This window comes from Heterodontus francisci, chromosome 38, assembly GCF_036365525.1.
Source record: "Heterodontus francisci isolate sHetFra1 chromosome 38, sHetFra1.hap1, whole genome shotgun sequence".
NCBI lineage: Eukaryota > Metazoa > Chordata > Chondrichthyes > Heterodontiformes > Heterodontidae > Heterodontus > Heterodontus francisci.
This window is the reverse complement of record NC_090408.1, coordinates 7,244,004-7,260,632: the sequence shown is the minus strand read 5'-3', so window position 1 is coordinate 7,260,632 and position 16,629 is coordinate 7,244,004. Positions and strand designations below refer to the sequence as shown.

Below are 16,629 nucleotides of genomic sequence, written 5' to 3'. Positions count from 1 at the left end.
TCGACCGTTGACATGCTGTTCTCCCTTCGTCAGATACAGGAGAAATGCCGCGAACAACAGATGCCCCTCTACATTGCTTTCATTGATCTCACCAAAGCCTTTGACCTCGTCAGCAGATGTGGTCTCTTCAGACTACTAGAAAAGATTGGATGTCCACCAAAGCTACTAAGTATCATCACCTCATTTCATGACAATATGAAAGGCACAATTCAACATGGTGGCACCTCATCAGACCCCTTTCCTATCCTGAGTGGCGTGAAACAGGGCTATGTTCTCGCACCCACACTTTTTGGGATTTTTTTCTCCCTGCTGCTCTCACATGCGTTCAAGTCTTCAGAAGAAGGAATTTTCCTCCAGACAAGATCAGGGGGCAGGTTGTTCAACCTTGCCCATCTAAGAGCGAAGACCAAAGTACGGAAAGTCCTCATCAGGGAACTCCTCTTTGCTGACGATGCTGCTTTAACATCTCACACTGAAGAGTGTCTGCAGAGTCTCATCGACAGGTTTGCGGCTGCCTGCAACGAATTTGGCCTAACCATCAGCCTCAAGTAAACAAACATCATGGGACAGGACGTCAGAAATGCTCCATCCATCAATATTGGCGACCAAGCTCTGGAAGTGGTTCAAGAGTTCACCTACCTAGGTTCAACTATCACCAGTAACCTGTCTCTAGATGCAGAAATCAACAAGCGCATGGGAAAGGCTTCCACTGCTATGTCCAGACTGGCCAAGAGAGTGTGGGAAAATGGCGCGCTGACACGGAACACAAAAGTCCGAGTGTATCAAGCCTGTGTCCTCAGTACCTTGCTCTATGGCAGCGAGACCTGGACAACGTATGTCAGCCAAGAGTGACGTCTCAATTCATTCCATCTTCGCTGCCTCTGGAGAATACTTGGCATCAGGTGGCAGGACCATATCTCTAACACAGAAGTCCTCGAGACGGCCAACATCCCCAGCTTATACACACTACTGAGTCAGCGGCGCTTGAGATGGCTTGGCCATGTGAGCCGCGTGGAAGATGGCAGGATCCCCAAAGACACATTGTACAGCGAGCCCGCCACTGATATCAGACCCACCGGCCGTCCAAGTCTCCGCTTTAAAGATGTCTGCAAAGGCGACATGAAGTCCTGTGACATTGATCACAAGTCATGGGAGTCAGTTGCCAGCGTTCGCCAGAGCTGGCGGGCAGCCATAAAGGCAGGGTTGAAGTGTGGCGAATCGAAGAGACTTAGCAGTTGGCAGGAAAAAAGACAGAAGCGCAAGGGGAGAGCCAACTGTGTAACAGCCCCGACAAACAAATTTTTGTGCAGCACCTGTGTGCCTGTCACTCTAGAATTGGCCTTTATAGCCACTCCAGGCGCTGCTCCACACACCATTGACCACCTCCAGGCGCTTACCCATTGTCTCTCGAGATAAGGAGGCCAAAGAAGATTGTAACAGTGTTTAATTTTAAACACATTGTGTTTTGAGCTTGCCCCTTTGTGAATCCTTGTTCACAGTTTTCCAATTATAAGACAAAGAAACCAATTCACACAGGATATCTCAGGTTTAAAGAAGAAAGATGAAATTTATTAAACCTTAAACTCCTAATACGGTTCACGCCTACGAATATACGACACACCCACGCTAGCATGCACACGCGATACACACATGAAAATAGGCAAGAAAAGCAAAGATAAGTAGAACAGTTTGAGGCAATCTCTTGTTCACTGTGCTTTGAGCTTACCAAAGTCCTTTTGTAAATAGTCTTGCTTTGCGTTGGGGCCCAGTGTTCCTTTTAAACCTTGTTCACCGAGGAAACTTTTCTGAGTTCACGTGTTTTCACAAGATTCAGTTCCGTGGGAAGGAGATGGAAGCAGGCAGACGTGAGAAGAGGTAATTCTTGCTTCAGTTCCAGGAGAGATCTTTACTCCATGAGCACACGGCGTTGTCTCTGTGTCAATATCTTTGTTGGGAGTTCAAATTCAAAAAAACTCCCAGGTTGCCCAGCACTTCAGTCATGTGACTAGCTCCTTATTTGGAAGTCTCTCCTGCGAGGTTTGTGGATTGTACTTCAGCAGGCCCTGGAATGCTAGCTCCCCCCACCTTCAACGTCTGGTAATCAAAAGTTCATTGTTCGTTGAATGAGTCAGGGCATGACCCTTTGTGCCTTGTTCCAACACTGTCTGTTACCATGGAAATGTCTTTCCGGTCAGCGACTTGCAATTTTTAAGTTTTTAATGTTCATGTGGTGAAATAATGTGTGCCCCAGTCTTGGCAGGGGGGTTTGCCTGACACCATAGACAAAACCTGACAAAGGAACTTGCAATGCATTGACATGAACATTGTGACCCATTCGGCAACTTTTAATATATAGTTATAGATATATTTAATGATTGATGCTCAGCTCGTTAGATAGAGGCTGAAAGAAAGCTGGGAGTGTAATTGTATACTGGTTTGACCATAAGCAATCATTGCAAAACAGCAATCAATAAAGCAAACAAAATGCTAGGTTATACTGGCAGATCAGTGGAGTATAAGTCTGAGGCCATCATTCTGAAGCTGGACAGTGCAATGGTCATATACTGCAGAGGCATCATCTAAAGCATGGGGTGGGGGGCACACTGATCATTTTTCCCACCCTTCTTTTTGTATGAAGTTTAAAACGTACACAATCCATTACAGCTTACTCTTGGATATTGCCACAAGGATCCACTAACCTGTCTTGCGCTGAGGTTTTTCCTTTAAAACCTGTTTAATTACAACTGTAATTGTCCGCAACCATTCAGCTAATTGGCTATTTCCAGAGCCTTCTGACAGAGTGTACAAACAGCCGTTCATCCAACTTTCAACAGATAGATTCTAAAAACAAATGACAATAAAACCTATTGTTAAAAGTCATTAAAACAGTACCTGTTAAGGGAATGAGTGTTAAAGAAACTATCTTTAATTGAAGCCAATTTTCCATTTAGCAAATATTGCAAATTTGTTGCCACCTTCAAATCTCTTAACTGTAGTCAAACATATAACCAGGGAAGATTGGGCATGTAGCATTCGAAACAAAACAGGTGAACTGAGAGCGTAAATATAAATAAATAAGTACGATCTGATAGCCATTACAGAGACATGGCTGGAGGACGACATGGATTGGGACCTGGATATTGAAAGGTATATGGCATTCAGGAAGGACAGGAAGCTAGAAAAAGGTGGAGGGGTAGCTCTGTTAATTAATGACGGTATTAGCGAAATAGAAAGGAATGATCTAAGCTCAGCAGACCAGGATGTAGAAGCAGTTTAGGTAGAGATGAGAAATCATAAAGGCAAGAAGTCACTTGTGGGAGTGGTGTACAGGCCACTTAATGTTAACTGCACTGTAGGACGTGGTATAAAGGAAGAAATATAGGGAGCTTGTCAGAAAGGTAGAGTGATGATTATAGGGAATTTCAACCTACATATAGACTGGAAAAATCAGATGGCCAGAGGTAGCCTAGATGAGGAGTACATAGAATGTTTTCGGGATAGTTTCTTGGAACAGTATGTTCCGGAGCCAACCAGAGAGCAGGCTATACTAGACCTGGCATTGTGCGAGATAGGATTAATTAATGACCTCATAGTTAAGGTGCCCTGAGGTAGCAGCGATCATAATATGCTTGAATTTTACATTCAGTCTGAGGGAGAGAATAATGGGTCCAAGACTAGTATTTTAAAGATAAATAAGGACAATTATGAGGGCATGAAAGCACAGCCAGCTTAAGGGAACTGGCAAAAAAGGTTCAGGGATAGGTCAGAGAGATGCAATGGTAGACATTTAAGGGAATATTTAAAAATACACAGAATAGATATATTTCAACGAGAAAGAAAAAGTCCAAGGGTGGGACCCGCCATCCATGGTTAACTAAAACAGTTAAAGATAGTATCAAACTAAAAGAAAAAGCCTATAATTGCACAAAGATGAGAGGCAGGTCAGAAGATTGGACAGAATATAAAAAGCAGCAAAGAATAACTAAAAGATTGATAAGGAAGGTAAAATTAGAGTCCGAGAGAAAGCTAGCTAGAAATATAAAGACAAATAGGAAGAGTTTCTATAGATATTTAAAAAAGAAAAGAGTTAACAAAGTGAGCGTTGGTCCTATAGAAAGTGAGTCTGGGGAATTAATAAAGGAAAACAAGGAAATGGCAGATGAACTGAACAGGTATTTTGCATCGGTCTTAACCATGGAGGATACAAGTAACATCCCAGAAATAGCTATAAATCAAGAAATGGAAGCGAGGGAGCACTCAAGAAAATTACAATCACCAGGGAAGTGTACTGAACAAATTGTTGGAGCTGTGGGCTGACAAGTGCCCGAGTCCTGATGGAATTAATCTTAGGGTGCTAAAAGAAGTGGCTAATGAGATAGTTGATGCATTAGTTTTAGTTTTCCAAAATTCCTTAGATTCGGGGAAGGTTCTGCTAGATTGGAAAATAGCGAATGTAACTCCTTTCTTCAAAAAGGGAGACAGAAAGCAGGAAACTACAGGCCAATTAGCTTAACATCTGTCTTAGGGGAAATGTTAGAAGCTATTATTAAAGATGGTATAGCAGGGCATTTAGAAAAATTCAAGGTAATCAGGCAGAGTCAACATGGTTTTGTGAAAGGGAAATCATGTTTAATCAATTTATTGGAGTTCTTTGAGGGAGTTACATGTGCTGTGGATATAAGAGTGGATGTATTGTAATTAGGTTTCCAGAAGTCGTTTGATAAGGTGCCACATCAAAGGTTACTGCAGAAAATAAAAGTTCATGGTTAACGGGGTAACATATTGGTATGGATAGAAGATTGGTTAGCTAACAGGAAACAGAGAGTAGGCATAAATGGCTCATTTTCTGGTTGGCAAGATGTAATAAGTGGTGTGCCACAGGGATCTGTGCTGGGGCCTCAAATTTTTACAATTTATATAAATGACTTAGATGAAGAGACCGAAGATATGGTCGTTAAATATGCTGATGACACAAAGATAGGTAGGAAAGTAACTTGTGAAGAGGACATAAGGCAACTACAAAGGGATATCGATAGGTTAAGTGAGCAGGCAAAGACCTGACAAATGGAGTATAATGTGGGAAAGTGTGAAACTGTCCACTTTGGCAGGAAGAATAAAAAAGAAGCATATTATCTAAATGGTGAGAGGATGCAGAGCTTTGAGATGCAGAGGGATCTGGGGGTCCAGAGCATGAATCGCAAAAGGTTAGTATGCAGGTACAATACATAATTAGGAAAGCTAATAGTATGTTATCGTTTATCGTGAGGGGAATTGTATACAAAACTAGGGAGCTTATGCTTCAGCTATACAGGACATTGGTGAGACCACATCTGGAGTACTGTGTACAGTACTTAGTCTCCTTATTTAAGAAAGGCTATAAATGCATTGGAGGCAGTACAGAGGAGCTTTACTGGACTAATACAAAGATTGGATAGGCTAGGTTTAGAAGAGTAAGAGGAGACTTGATTGAAACATAAGATCCTGAGGGGTCTTGACAGGGTGGATGTGGAAAGGATGTTTCCCCTTGTAGGCGGATCTAGAATTAGGGGTCGCCCATTTAAGACAGAGATGAGGAGACATTTTTTCTCTCAGAGGATCGTGAGTCTTTTGAATTCTCTTCCTCAAAAGGTGGTGGAAGCAGTCTTTGAATATTTTTAAGGCAGAGGTGGATGGATTCTTGATAAGCAAGGGGGTGAATGGTTATCAGGGGTAGGTGGAAATGTGGAGTAATCAGTTCAGCCATGAACTTATTGAACGGTAGAGCAGGCTCGAAGGGCCAAGTGGCCTACTCCTGCTCCTAATTTGTATGTTTGTAAAATAATGTCACAATCCTGAAAAACGCAAAGCATTTGGTCTAAAACTGAAGCCTCCAGGAACATCAGCTGAGAGAAGTGGAGGTTGGCTAATACTGATTTAAACAGTAGTGGTATATTTTGTTTAATTCGTTCATGGGATGTGGGCATTGCTGGCTAGGCCAGCATTTATTGCCCATCCCCAACTGCCCTTGAGAACACTGCAGTCCTTGGAGTGTAGGTACACTAGCAGTGCTGTTCGGAAGGGAGTTCCAGGATTTTGACCCAGCAACAATGAAGAAACAGCAATATAGTTCCAGGTCAGAATGGTGTGTGGCTTGGGGAGGAACTTGCAGGTGGTGGTGGTGTTTCCATGCATCTTCTGCCCTTGTCTTTCTAGGTGGTAGAAATCAGTTTGGAAGGTGCTGTCGAAGGAATCTTGGTGAGTTGCTGCAGCGTACCTTGCAGATGGCACACACTGCTGCCACTGTACGCCAGTGGTGAAGGAAGTAAATGTTGAAAGTAGTGCATGGAGTGTCAATCAAGCAGGCTGCTTTGTCCTGGATGGTGTCGAGCTTCTTGAGTGTTGTTGGAGCTGCACCCATCCAGGCAAGTGGAGAATATTCCATCACACTCCTGATTTGTGCCTTGTAGGTGGTGGACAGGAATTGGGGAGTCAGGAGGTGAGTTACTCACCACAGAATTCCCAACCTCTGACCTGCTCTTGTAGCCACAGTACTTATGCGGCTGGTCCAGTTTAGTTTCTGGACAATGGTAACCCCCACGATGTTGATTGTGGGAGATTCAGCGATGGTAATGCCTTGAACATCAAGGGAAGATGGTTAGATTCTCTTGTTTGAGATGGCCATTGCCTGGCACTTGTGTGGCACAAATGTTACTTGCCACTTATCAGCCAAGCCTGGATGTTGTCCAGGTCTTGCTGCATATTGCCACGGGCTGCTTCAGTATCTGCAGAGTTGCGAATGGTACTGAACATTGTCCAATCATGAGCGAACATCCCCACTTCTGACTTTGTGATGGAGGGAAGGCCATTGTTGAAGCAGCTGAAGATGGTTGGGCCTTGGACACTACCCTAAGGATGTTCTGTGGCTGAGATGATTGGCCTCCAACAACCACAAACATCTTCCTTTGTGCTAGGTATGATTTGGATGGGGGAATCTGTGAGGGCAGATGAGGGAAGGATTGAGGGGACAGGTGCTGAAGTCTGTAAGCATTTTGGAGAGAGGCGACATTGGTGTGCAATTTAAATTCAAATCTAGCAGATTCCACAAGACATGGCTCACAGATGGTTTGCAGCCTGCTGTGGTGTTCAGCTGCTAACATGACCCATTTCCCTAAAACCACTGCTGCAGCACAGGTCCTGGGACGCCTTTCAACTTTTTGCAGACTCCTACATGGAATTTCAAGAGCTCCCAAAACCAGAACTTCCCAATGCTCCCAGACCTCCAGACCAAATAACCCCAGATTCCACGATCTCTTTTCCAGTAAGCCAAAGATCTGCACCAGCGTTCCTAGAACTTCACTCTCCACCATCCCCAGACCCTGGACCTACCCCACTCCTGAATAAAATTGTCTGAAGCCGAGATCCCATCCCAGTATAGTCAGACCCCAAAGCAAGTGTCCATGGGAATACTACTTGGCATAGCATTCCTGTTCTTATTAAACTGTAAACTCAATGTGACGTACACCGTGAACTGGAGGAAATCACGTTTCGAGAGGAACCAATCATAATATGGATTACTGAGACATGGCTACAGAAAAATCAGGACTAGGAATTCAACACTGTATGGTAGAAAAGTGAGAGGGGGAAAAAGGGAGGTGAAGTACCTATACTTATTAGGGATAACCTAATGGCAGTAGAAATAAAGGACGCAGCTATCAGGAAAACAAATATAGAATACATATTGTCATGCTAGGCCCCCACCTGCCATGAATGAGGCACATTAATTTTGTCAATATCATTGGCTTTAAACTGTTACTAGAATGAAGACGACTTGTTAAACAGGTCAGCCATGGCTGGAAAATACATTTGCATATTAACAGACAGTGTTTGGAAGGACAAAACAGCCATTCCCTGACATTCAACTCACAATGGGCTTTTGATCATCAGACGTTGAAGGTGGGGGAGCTCGCATTCTAGGTTGACTGCTAAGATAGCTGAATAAACAAATGGACATGGTCAAACCAGCTAGTCACATGACTAACCTGCTGGGCAACTTGAGTTTTTTTTTTTGAACGTGTACAGTTTGGGCAGAAAGCTGTTTGCTCCTGGACTGAGAAGATCTCTCTCCTGTCTGCTCCCATCTCTTTCTCACAAGCCTCTGAATCCACTGAAGTCACATGAACCCCAAGAGAGAAAAGTCTCCAACAACGAACAAGATTTAAGAATACTGGGCCCAAATGAAAAGATCTACCTACAATTAAGAACTCTACAGTGAGTTCGAAGAACCGCAACATAAACTCTTTAGATATTGCCTCAAACCTTTCCACTTTATTTTTCTTCTACTCTTTTCTCTCTTTATTTGCACGTGTGTATCGCATATGCATGTTAGCGTGGGGTCTGCATCCGTAGGCGTTAACCGAATTAGAGTTTAAGTTTAATAAATTTCAACTTTTCTTCTTTAAATCGAAGAAAGCCTGTTTGTGCTGGTTTCTTTGCCTTATAACTGGAAAGCGGTGATCAAGGATTCACCAAAGGGTGTGATAAAAAAAAAAAGTGTGTTTAAAAATAAAACCCTGTTACAGTAAGGCCAGGTGAAGGCTGAAAGAGAACCTTAGACCTCTTTCTCACCTGGTCCTAACAATATGGAAAGAAATAAAAGATAATAAAGGATCAATCACAATAATAGATGTAGTCTGCAGGCCACCTAACAATGGAAGGTGGAGGAAGAAATATGCAGACAAATTAGGGAACTGAGTAAAGAAACATAGAATAATCATCATACGGGATTTCAACTAGCCTGATATTAATTGGGCAGAAGAGGTAGGTAAAGGCGATAAGGGAATGGGGTTCCTACAAAGTGTACAGGACTCCTTTCTAACCCAATATGTAAAAATCATAACAAGGGAAAATACTATTGAATTTAGTAATGGAGAATGAACCAGAGCAGATAAGAGAAGTAAAAGTAAGGGAGCATCCAGGCAATAGTGACCGTAACAATATGCTTTAAGATGATGCTACAGAAAGAACCAGGTTAATAAGATTACAGAAAAGCTGATTTCGAGGGGCTGAGAATGAACTTGGGAAAATAAAATGGGCAACAATATTGGTATAAAAACTGGTCCAGACGGATTGCATCCACATATTTTAAAAGAATCTAGGGGAGAGATAGCAGAGGCATTACTGCACATATTTAATAATTCATTAGAAAAAGATGTAATGCCAAAAGATTGGCAAAACAAGGGGGACAGAACATGCCCGGGGAATTATAGATCAGTCAGCATAACATCTGTGGTAAGAAAAATAATGGAATGTTTACTGAAGGAGAGAACAGAAGAACATCTTGAAACAAAAAATATAATGAATGGCCAGCAAGGATTTCAAAAGGGAAACCCTTGCTGACCAACCTTATTGAATATTTTGAGGAGGTAACAGACAGAATAGTAATGCAATTATGTAATTTATTTGAATTATCAAAATTCCTTTGATAAGATGCCCCATAATAGACTAATGAATAAGAACAGAGAATGTGGAGTCAGAAGACAAGTGGCAGAATGGATTGCTAACTGGATTCAAGACAGAAAGCAGGGAGTGGGAGTAAAGGGTAGTTATATTCAGAATGGCAGAAGGTGGGAAGCGACGTTCCACAAGAATCAGTGCTGGAACCACTGCTGTTCACAATTTACATAAACGATTTGGACTTTGGAATCAAAAACAATTTCTAAATTTGGGAAATGACACCAAATGGGGGAGGAGGGGGGGGGGGGGGGGTGGGGGAGAGAGATAGTCAATACTGAGGAGGACAACATTACTAAACTTGCAGAATGGGAAAATAATTGGCAAATTAACACAGATAAATGTAAGGTAGTACATTTTGGTAGGAAGAATACGGAGGTCACTTATTACTTGAAGGTGCGAGTCTAGGTGGGGTAAAGGACAAAGAGATCTTGGAGTACAAATACACCAACCACTAAAAGTTGCACCACAGGTTAGCAAGGCCATTAAAAAAGCAAACCAAGCACTAGGCTTTATTTCTAGATGGATAGAATTGAAAACTGGGAAGTTATACTCAACCTGTATCAAACCATGATTAGACCACGAGTACTGCGTACAGTTCTGGTCACCATATTATAAAAATGATACAGAAGCACTGAAAAGGGTACAGAGAAGATTTACAAGGATGATACCAGAAATGCATGCGTATACGTATCAGGGAAGGATTGGGAAGCTGGGTCTCATTTCTCTTGAAAAAAGACTGAGGGGTGACCTAAAAATTCTGAAAGGTTTTGATAGAGTAGATAGAGAATTTTATTTATTTAGAGATACAGCACTGAAACAGGCCCTTTGGCCCACCGAGTCTGTGCCGACCAACAACCACCCATTTATACTAACCCTACAGTAATCCCATATTACCTATCACCTCCCTACGCTAGAGGCAATTTACAACGGCCAATTTACCTATCACCTGCAAGTCTTTGGATGTGGGAGGAAACCGGAGCACCCGGCGAAAACCCACACAGACACAGGGAGAACTTGCAAACTCCGCACAGGCAGTACCCAGAATCGAACCGGGTCCCTGGAGCTATGAGGCTGCGGTGTTAACCACTGCGCCGCTCAGAATGTTTCCTCTTCTTGGGAAGAGCACAACTAAAGGCCATCAATATAAGGCAGTCACCAAGAATCCAATAGGGAATTCAGAAGAAATTTCTTTACCCAAAGAATGGTGAGAATGTGGAACCTGCGACCAGAGGGAGTGGCTGAAGAGACTAGTATAGATGCATTTAAGGGAAAGCTAGACAAGTATATGAGGGAGAAGGGAATAGAGAGTTACGATGCGAGATTTAGATGAGGAAAGATTGAAGGAGGCTCAAGTGGAGCATAAAGCCGACATGGACTGGTTGGGCCGAATGGCCTGTTTCTGTGCCGTGTATCCTAAGTCATCAAATTGCCTTTTGAAAGTTACTATCAAATCTGTTTCCACCACTTTTTCAGGTAGTGCATTCCAGATAATAAGAACATAAGAAATAGGAGCAGAAGTAGTCCACATGGCTCCTCAAGTCTGCTCCACCATTCAAAAAAATCACGACTGATCTTCTACCCAACTCCACTTTTCCGGCCTATCCCCAAATCCCTCAATTCCCTTAGTATCCCAAAAGTCCACTGATCTCAGTCTTGAATATACCTAACGACTGAGCATCCACAGTCCTCTAGCATAGAGAATTCCAAATATTCACATTTGAGTGAAGAAACTTCTCATCACAGCCCTTAATGGCTGACCTCTTATCCTGAGACTACAACCCTAGTTCTAGATTCTCCAGCTGGAAACAGCCTCTCAGAATCTACCTTGTCAAGTTTTCCAAGAATTTTACATGTTTCAATGAGATCACTCTCATTCTTTTGAATTCCAGAGAGTATAGGCACATACGATTCAATCTTTCCTCATAGGGCAAACGTCACATCCCAGGAATCAATCTAGTGAACATTCGTTGCAGCCCCTCACAGGCAAGTATATCCTTCCTTAGCTACGGAGACCAAAACTGTACACAGTACTCCAGGCATGGTCGCAAGAAAGCCCTATGTCATTGCTTATACCCCAACATGTCATACTCTTATACCCCAACATGCTTGCAAGGCGGCTAACATAACATTTGTTTCCTAATTGCTTGCTGTACTTTCATGTTAACTTTGTGATGTGTACAAGAACACTCAAATCCCTTTGAACACCATCCTTTAATAAATTTTCACCATTTAAAAATATCCTGTTTTTCTATTTTTCCTAAGTAAATAACTACACATTTCCTCACATCATCTGCCAACTTCTTGTCCACTCACATAATCTGTCTATATCTTTTTGCTGCCTCTTTGTGTCCTCCTCACAGCTTACTATCCCATGTCGCTTTGTATTGTCAGCAAACTTGGATACATTTCATGCAGTCCCCACATCTAAGTCATTGATACAGATGGTAAATAACTGACGCCCAAGCACCGATTTGTGCAGCAGCATACTAGTTACAACCTGCTACCTGAAAATGACTTTTTATTTGTCTGCTTTCTGATATATTACACCCAATTCCATGATCCTTAATCTTGTGTATCCACCTGTTGTGTTGCACCTTATCGAATGCCTTCAGTAAATCCAAATATACTACATCCACTGGTTTCCAGTTATCTACCCTCCTAGTTACACCCTCAAACAACTCTAACAGAGTTTTCAAGCATGATTTCTCTTTCACAAAACCGTGTTGACTTTGCCTAATCATAGTGATTTTCTAAGTGCCCTGTTATCACATCCCTAATAATACATTCGTAGTAGGGAAAATACTAGAATCAAAGTCTAACTGGTCTGTAGTTCAGTTCAGCTGGCAATTCGATCAGATGAATTCAAACACACAGTAAGGAGCAGGACTGTTGTAGTTTCACAAAGTACTTTGCTCCTTTACTATAATTTTAGAGATCTGGGCTTTTAATACATAAACTAATTCCTGTGCATTCAAAATTCACCACAGAAAATGGAGCTGTGTAACTGCAGTGACCCATTCAGACTAGCCAGTCTGAAAACCCATTAGCACTGCGGCGAGCCTTTTATAGCTACAATATAACTAGCAGACTTCTTGTAGCATAGTTCATGGTAAGCCAGATGTTATGCCACACCATGCAAAGACAATATATTACTCTGTGAAGATACAGTTGTATTTAATTGTTTCTTTCACCCCAGCTTTATGAGCTTAATTGCTATTGTTGGTGGAAATTTGCAAATGGTTGGAAATTTTTGGCTCCTGGTCAGAAGAAATGATCATCTTTCTTCTTTTTCAATACTTTGAAAGGTGATGGATTTAGTTATAATAAATGACCCATGATGTTGCTGACGTAAGAACATAAATAGGAGCAGGAGTTGGCCATTTGACCCCTTGAGCTTGCTCAGCAATTTAATAAGATCAGCCATAAGATCAGGACTTCAAAGCATCTGATATCTCTGCCACAATAACTTGAAGATCCAAATTAACAGCCACTGATATCAGCCAAATGTCTTGATGGTTTTTGGTCTCAGTAGGGTCCCTCTTCTTGTGGATAGTGTCATGAAGACCCCCACCTGCCAAGAAAGAGGCATATAGTTTCATCATATGAACATTAATTTTAAACTGTTGCTGGAGTGAAGAAATGACTTGTTTTACAAGAGATCACCAGACACTTGACTGGAGGACATTTACATACTACAAGACAGTGCTTGGAGAGACAAAAGAATTGCTCATTGATTCAATTAACAAAGATTAGGCTGGGAAATGGTGATCCACATCTTGTCGGGGTGGGAGTCAGCACTACATCCTCCCACCGAGAGCTTTGGAATCCACAAACACAGAAGTGGTTAAGCCAGTTGGTCACATGACTAACCGGCTGGTCCAGGCTTTTTGAACTAAACAAAGGACAGTTTGGGGTCAGACTGCAGAGTGCAACTAAATCTGGAACAAGAGAGCTCTCTCTCCTGGCTGGCTTTCTCACAGGTCTCCAGACCCACTGAAGACACGTAAACCTCTAGAGAAAAAAAGACTCCTACATCGAAACAAGTTGAAGCGTGCACTGGGCCCCAACGAACAGCAAGACTTACCAGCAACCAAAGACTCCACATTGAACTTAAAGTACCGTAAATAACCACCGGATATTGCCTCAAACTTTCCCCTTTATTCCTTCTACTTTTTCTGTCTCTATTTGCGTGTGTGTTTATCGCATATGCATGCCAACATGGTCACATTGCATATTTGTTGTCATTAACCGGATTAGAGTTTAAGATTAATAAACTTCCACCTTTCTTGTTTAAATCGAAGAAAACCTGTCTGATTTTGTTGCCTTACAATTGGGAAACAGTGCACAAGGATTCACTGAGGGGGAGCTTAAAACACTGCTTTTAAAATTAAACCCTGTTACAGTTAGACCAGGCAAAGGCTAAGAGGGAACCCCTAGACCCCTATCTGATCTGGTCGTAACAGAAACAAGTGTGGCACAGAACCGTGAATACATGTGCATTGCCCATAGCGCTCTGTTCCAGAAACCTACCTTAGATAACAGACAGACAACAATTTTTGCCCACAAGCAATGCCATATAATCAACTATAATGTTTGTGTCTAATGGTAAAATGCTCCTGTTATTATAAACTGTACGCTCTGTTCATACTCACCAGCACCAAAATCTGAACCAGAATCAGTGATGCAACGCATTTCATAGCCACATGAGACAACAGTTTGTCTGCACAGCCAAACAGTGAAATCTAGGGACAGAACACATTATGTATCACTCAGAATATCAAGAGTGCTGCAATTAATCAAAATAAAACCCTTATTGCTCTATGGGAAGACTGTAGAATAATTCTGTTGGTTTATATATCCTTTTGATATCTTGCTCGGATTTGATCCTGGGCTTAATTGACTTTTACTGACCATTCAATCTAGATGAGACACTCTTAAAGAGCTTTTTTTTCCATTTTCTCCAATCTTCCTGACATGCCATGGGGCCCAGGTTCACAATGCTAAAGGGGACTTCTGATGGAAAATGTGTGTTGTTACCGCTCCTGTCAAAGCCCCCAATCAAAATATACGATTCTGATTGTGCTGGGACCAAAGCACAGTTAATTCAATCCCATCGCTCCACAGATCGGCTAACATATCATTTAAACTTTCCAAAGTAAAGAAAGACCCAACCAAATTGTACCATCTATTGACCGCCGAATGAGGCTAACCAAACCAGGTGTCTTTAAATCAATAAATTAACTCTTTAATTAGAAGAACTAAATTCTTAAACACTATGAAGATATAAACAACATTTAAAATAGTAAAAATTAGAGTCCTTGCAAATTTACAGTCTGACGCTGCGCAAAGTCCTCACAGGATGTTGCTTTCCTTCTCCAGCAAATTTCAACAATTAATGACTTGCAAACATTTTCAACAGAATCAATCTGACTTTAGAGTTTCTGAGGGATAAAGGATGGTCACAGTCTAACCTCCCTTTCTTCAACTTAAATTACCAGAGATCTCTGTTTTAGCTTGACTTTTTTTTAAAAAAGAATTTTGAGAGATAATAGACTAAAATCCTCTTCCTTCAGTTTAAATGGTTGACAGCTCTTTTCCAAGTGCTGTCATCACAGCTGTCTGTGTGTGTGTGTGTGTGTTCTGTTAGAACAAACTGTCTTCAACTAACAGCCAGTGCAAAACTGAATTGTAACAATTGTATTGCACGAGACTCACTCCCAGTGGTTGTATCTATGGTAACAAGAATGCACCCTTTGAATCGCAGTCTCCAAATGGCTGTTTCTAAGGCACGAAAATGCACCTTCCTATAACTCCTTAGGCTTTCTGGTTCTTAAAGCAATACTGATCCCCTGCAAGCCTTAAAGGCAAACTGCATGTGCCAAAAAAAACTACAGGACCATGACACCTCCGCCCCTAGCAGAATAAAATGCTATTCCTGAAATGCGTTTCATTACAATGGGTAAAAAAAATACAAATTGAAAAAAACGCTAACACATTTTTTTTCATGCATTTACAGATATACACATTTTCAAAAAAAAATGTTTAGACGACAGCAACAAGTTCCACCAGAACATTTCGGCTTTAAATTTTCAAATGGATGTTCCAATTAACCCATTTTAAATTTCCAAGCATAATCTTCCAACTGTTTTGTGTTTTCCTTCCAAGTGTCCCTATTGACATCACCTCAGTCAGGTGAGCTGCACAGCTAGGAGCATTGACCACTACTGGGTTCACTATTCTCTGAGAAGTTTCTCAAGTACCCCTTAACCTATGTGGCATCACTTGACACTGGAAAACCCTGTCCGGTGTAACAGAAGCTGATTTTTTCTTACCCTGGGGCGTCATAGGAATTTGACAGTATCCTTCCAACATATCTGTCTCTTTAAGACATATTGTGTTGCCCACTCTGTCCATACAGTCCTTTAAATGAGAATTTGGGTAGGAGTCTGCCCTCTTTACCACAGTGACTTTTCTAGAGTCTATGCAAGTTTGAGCCGTCCCACCAGGTTTAGTCATCAAGACCATCTGCGAATTCCAGCTGTCCTGACTAGGTTCATCTAGGCTGCCCTTCAGCATGCATTGTACCTCTGCCTCCACTTGGGCCTGTCTGTCTGGACCTAAGCAACAAAGATATTGTTTTAAAGGAATGGCTCCCCCTATTGCCACATCATGTGTGGCTAAGGTTGTACATCCTGGCTTATCCCTACAAACTTTTTGAAACATTGTGAAAATCCTGGTTAAGACTTCACGCTGTTTTGCCTCTAAGTGTAAAAGCCTATTGTTTAATTTTCCTAGCCATTCTGCACTCGATAATGGGATAGTTGGAGGTTCAATCTGAGAATTTCCTAGGCCTACTTCTGCCTCATCCTCACTATCCTTTTCCTTCTCCACAGTCCCGATTACCTGACATACCTGTACTGGCTTATCCTCCTCCCTGCGGTAATATGGTTTGAGCAAATTAATGTGACAAAACCGGTTCTTCATCCGGCGATCAGGGGCGTCAATCAAATAATCTACCTTACCCACTCTTTTGATCACTCTACATGGGCCACTGAACCGTGCTTTCACTGGTTCTCCCTGTGACAGTAACAACACTAATACCTCATCCCCTGGTTTTATGGTAGGCTGTGGTTTTCC

At 41.9% G+C, this 16,629-nt stretch overlaps 1 protein-coding gene across 6 annotated transcripts in view; it reads right to left on the bottom strand.

Moving 5' to 3' along the window:
- Window positions 1–16,629, bottom strand: part of lins1 (lines homolog 1) — a 66,815-nt gene that overhangs the window by 17,446 nt on the left and 32,740 nt on the right. For 5 of the 6 annotated variants that reach the window (XM_068017688.1, XM_068017686.1, XM_068017687.1 and 2 more), the window contains exons 3-4: window positions 14,145–14,234; window positions 2,700–2,841 (exon numbers count right to left, since the gene is read on the bottom strand). In XM_068017688.1, coding sequence (XP_067873789.1) covers window positions 2,700–2,841; window positions 14,145–14,234 — 232 coding nt within the window. The remainder of the gene's footprint in view (window positions 1–2,699; window positions 2,842–14,144; window positions 14,235–16,629) is intronic. The other variant, XM_068017690.1, reaches the window with a different exon arrangement.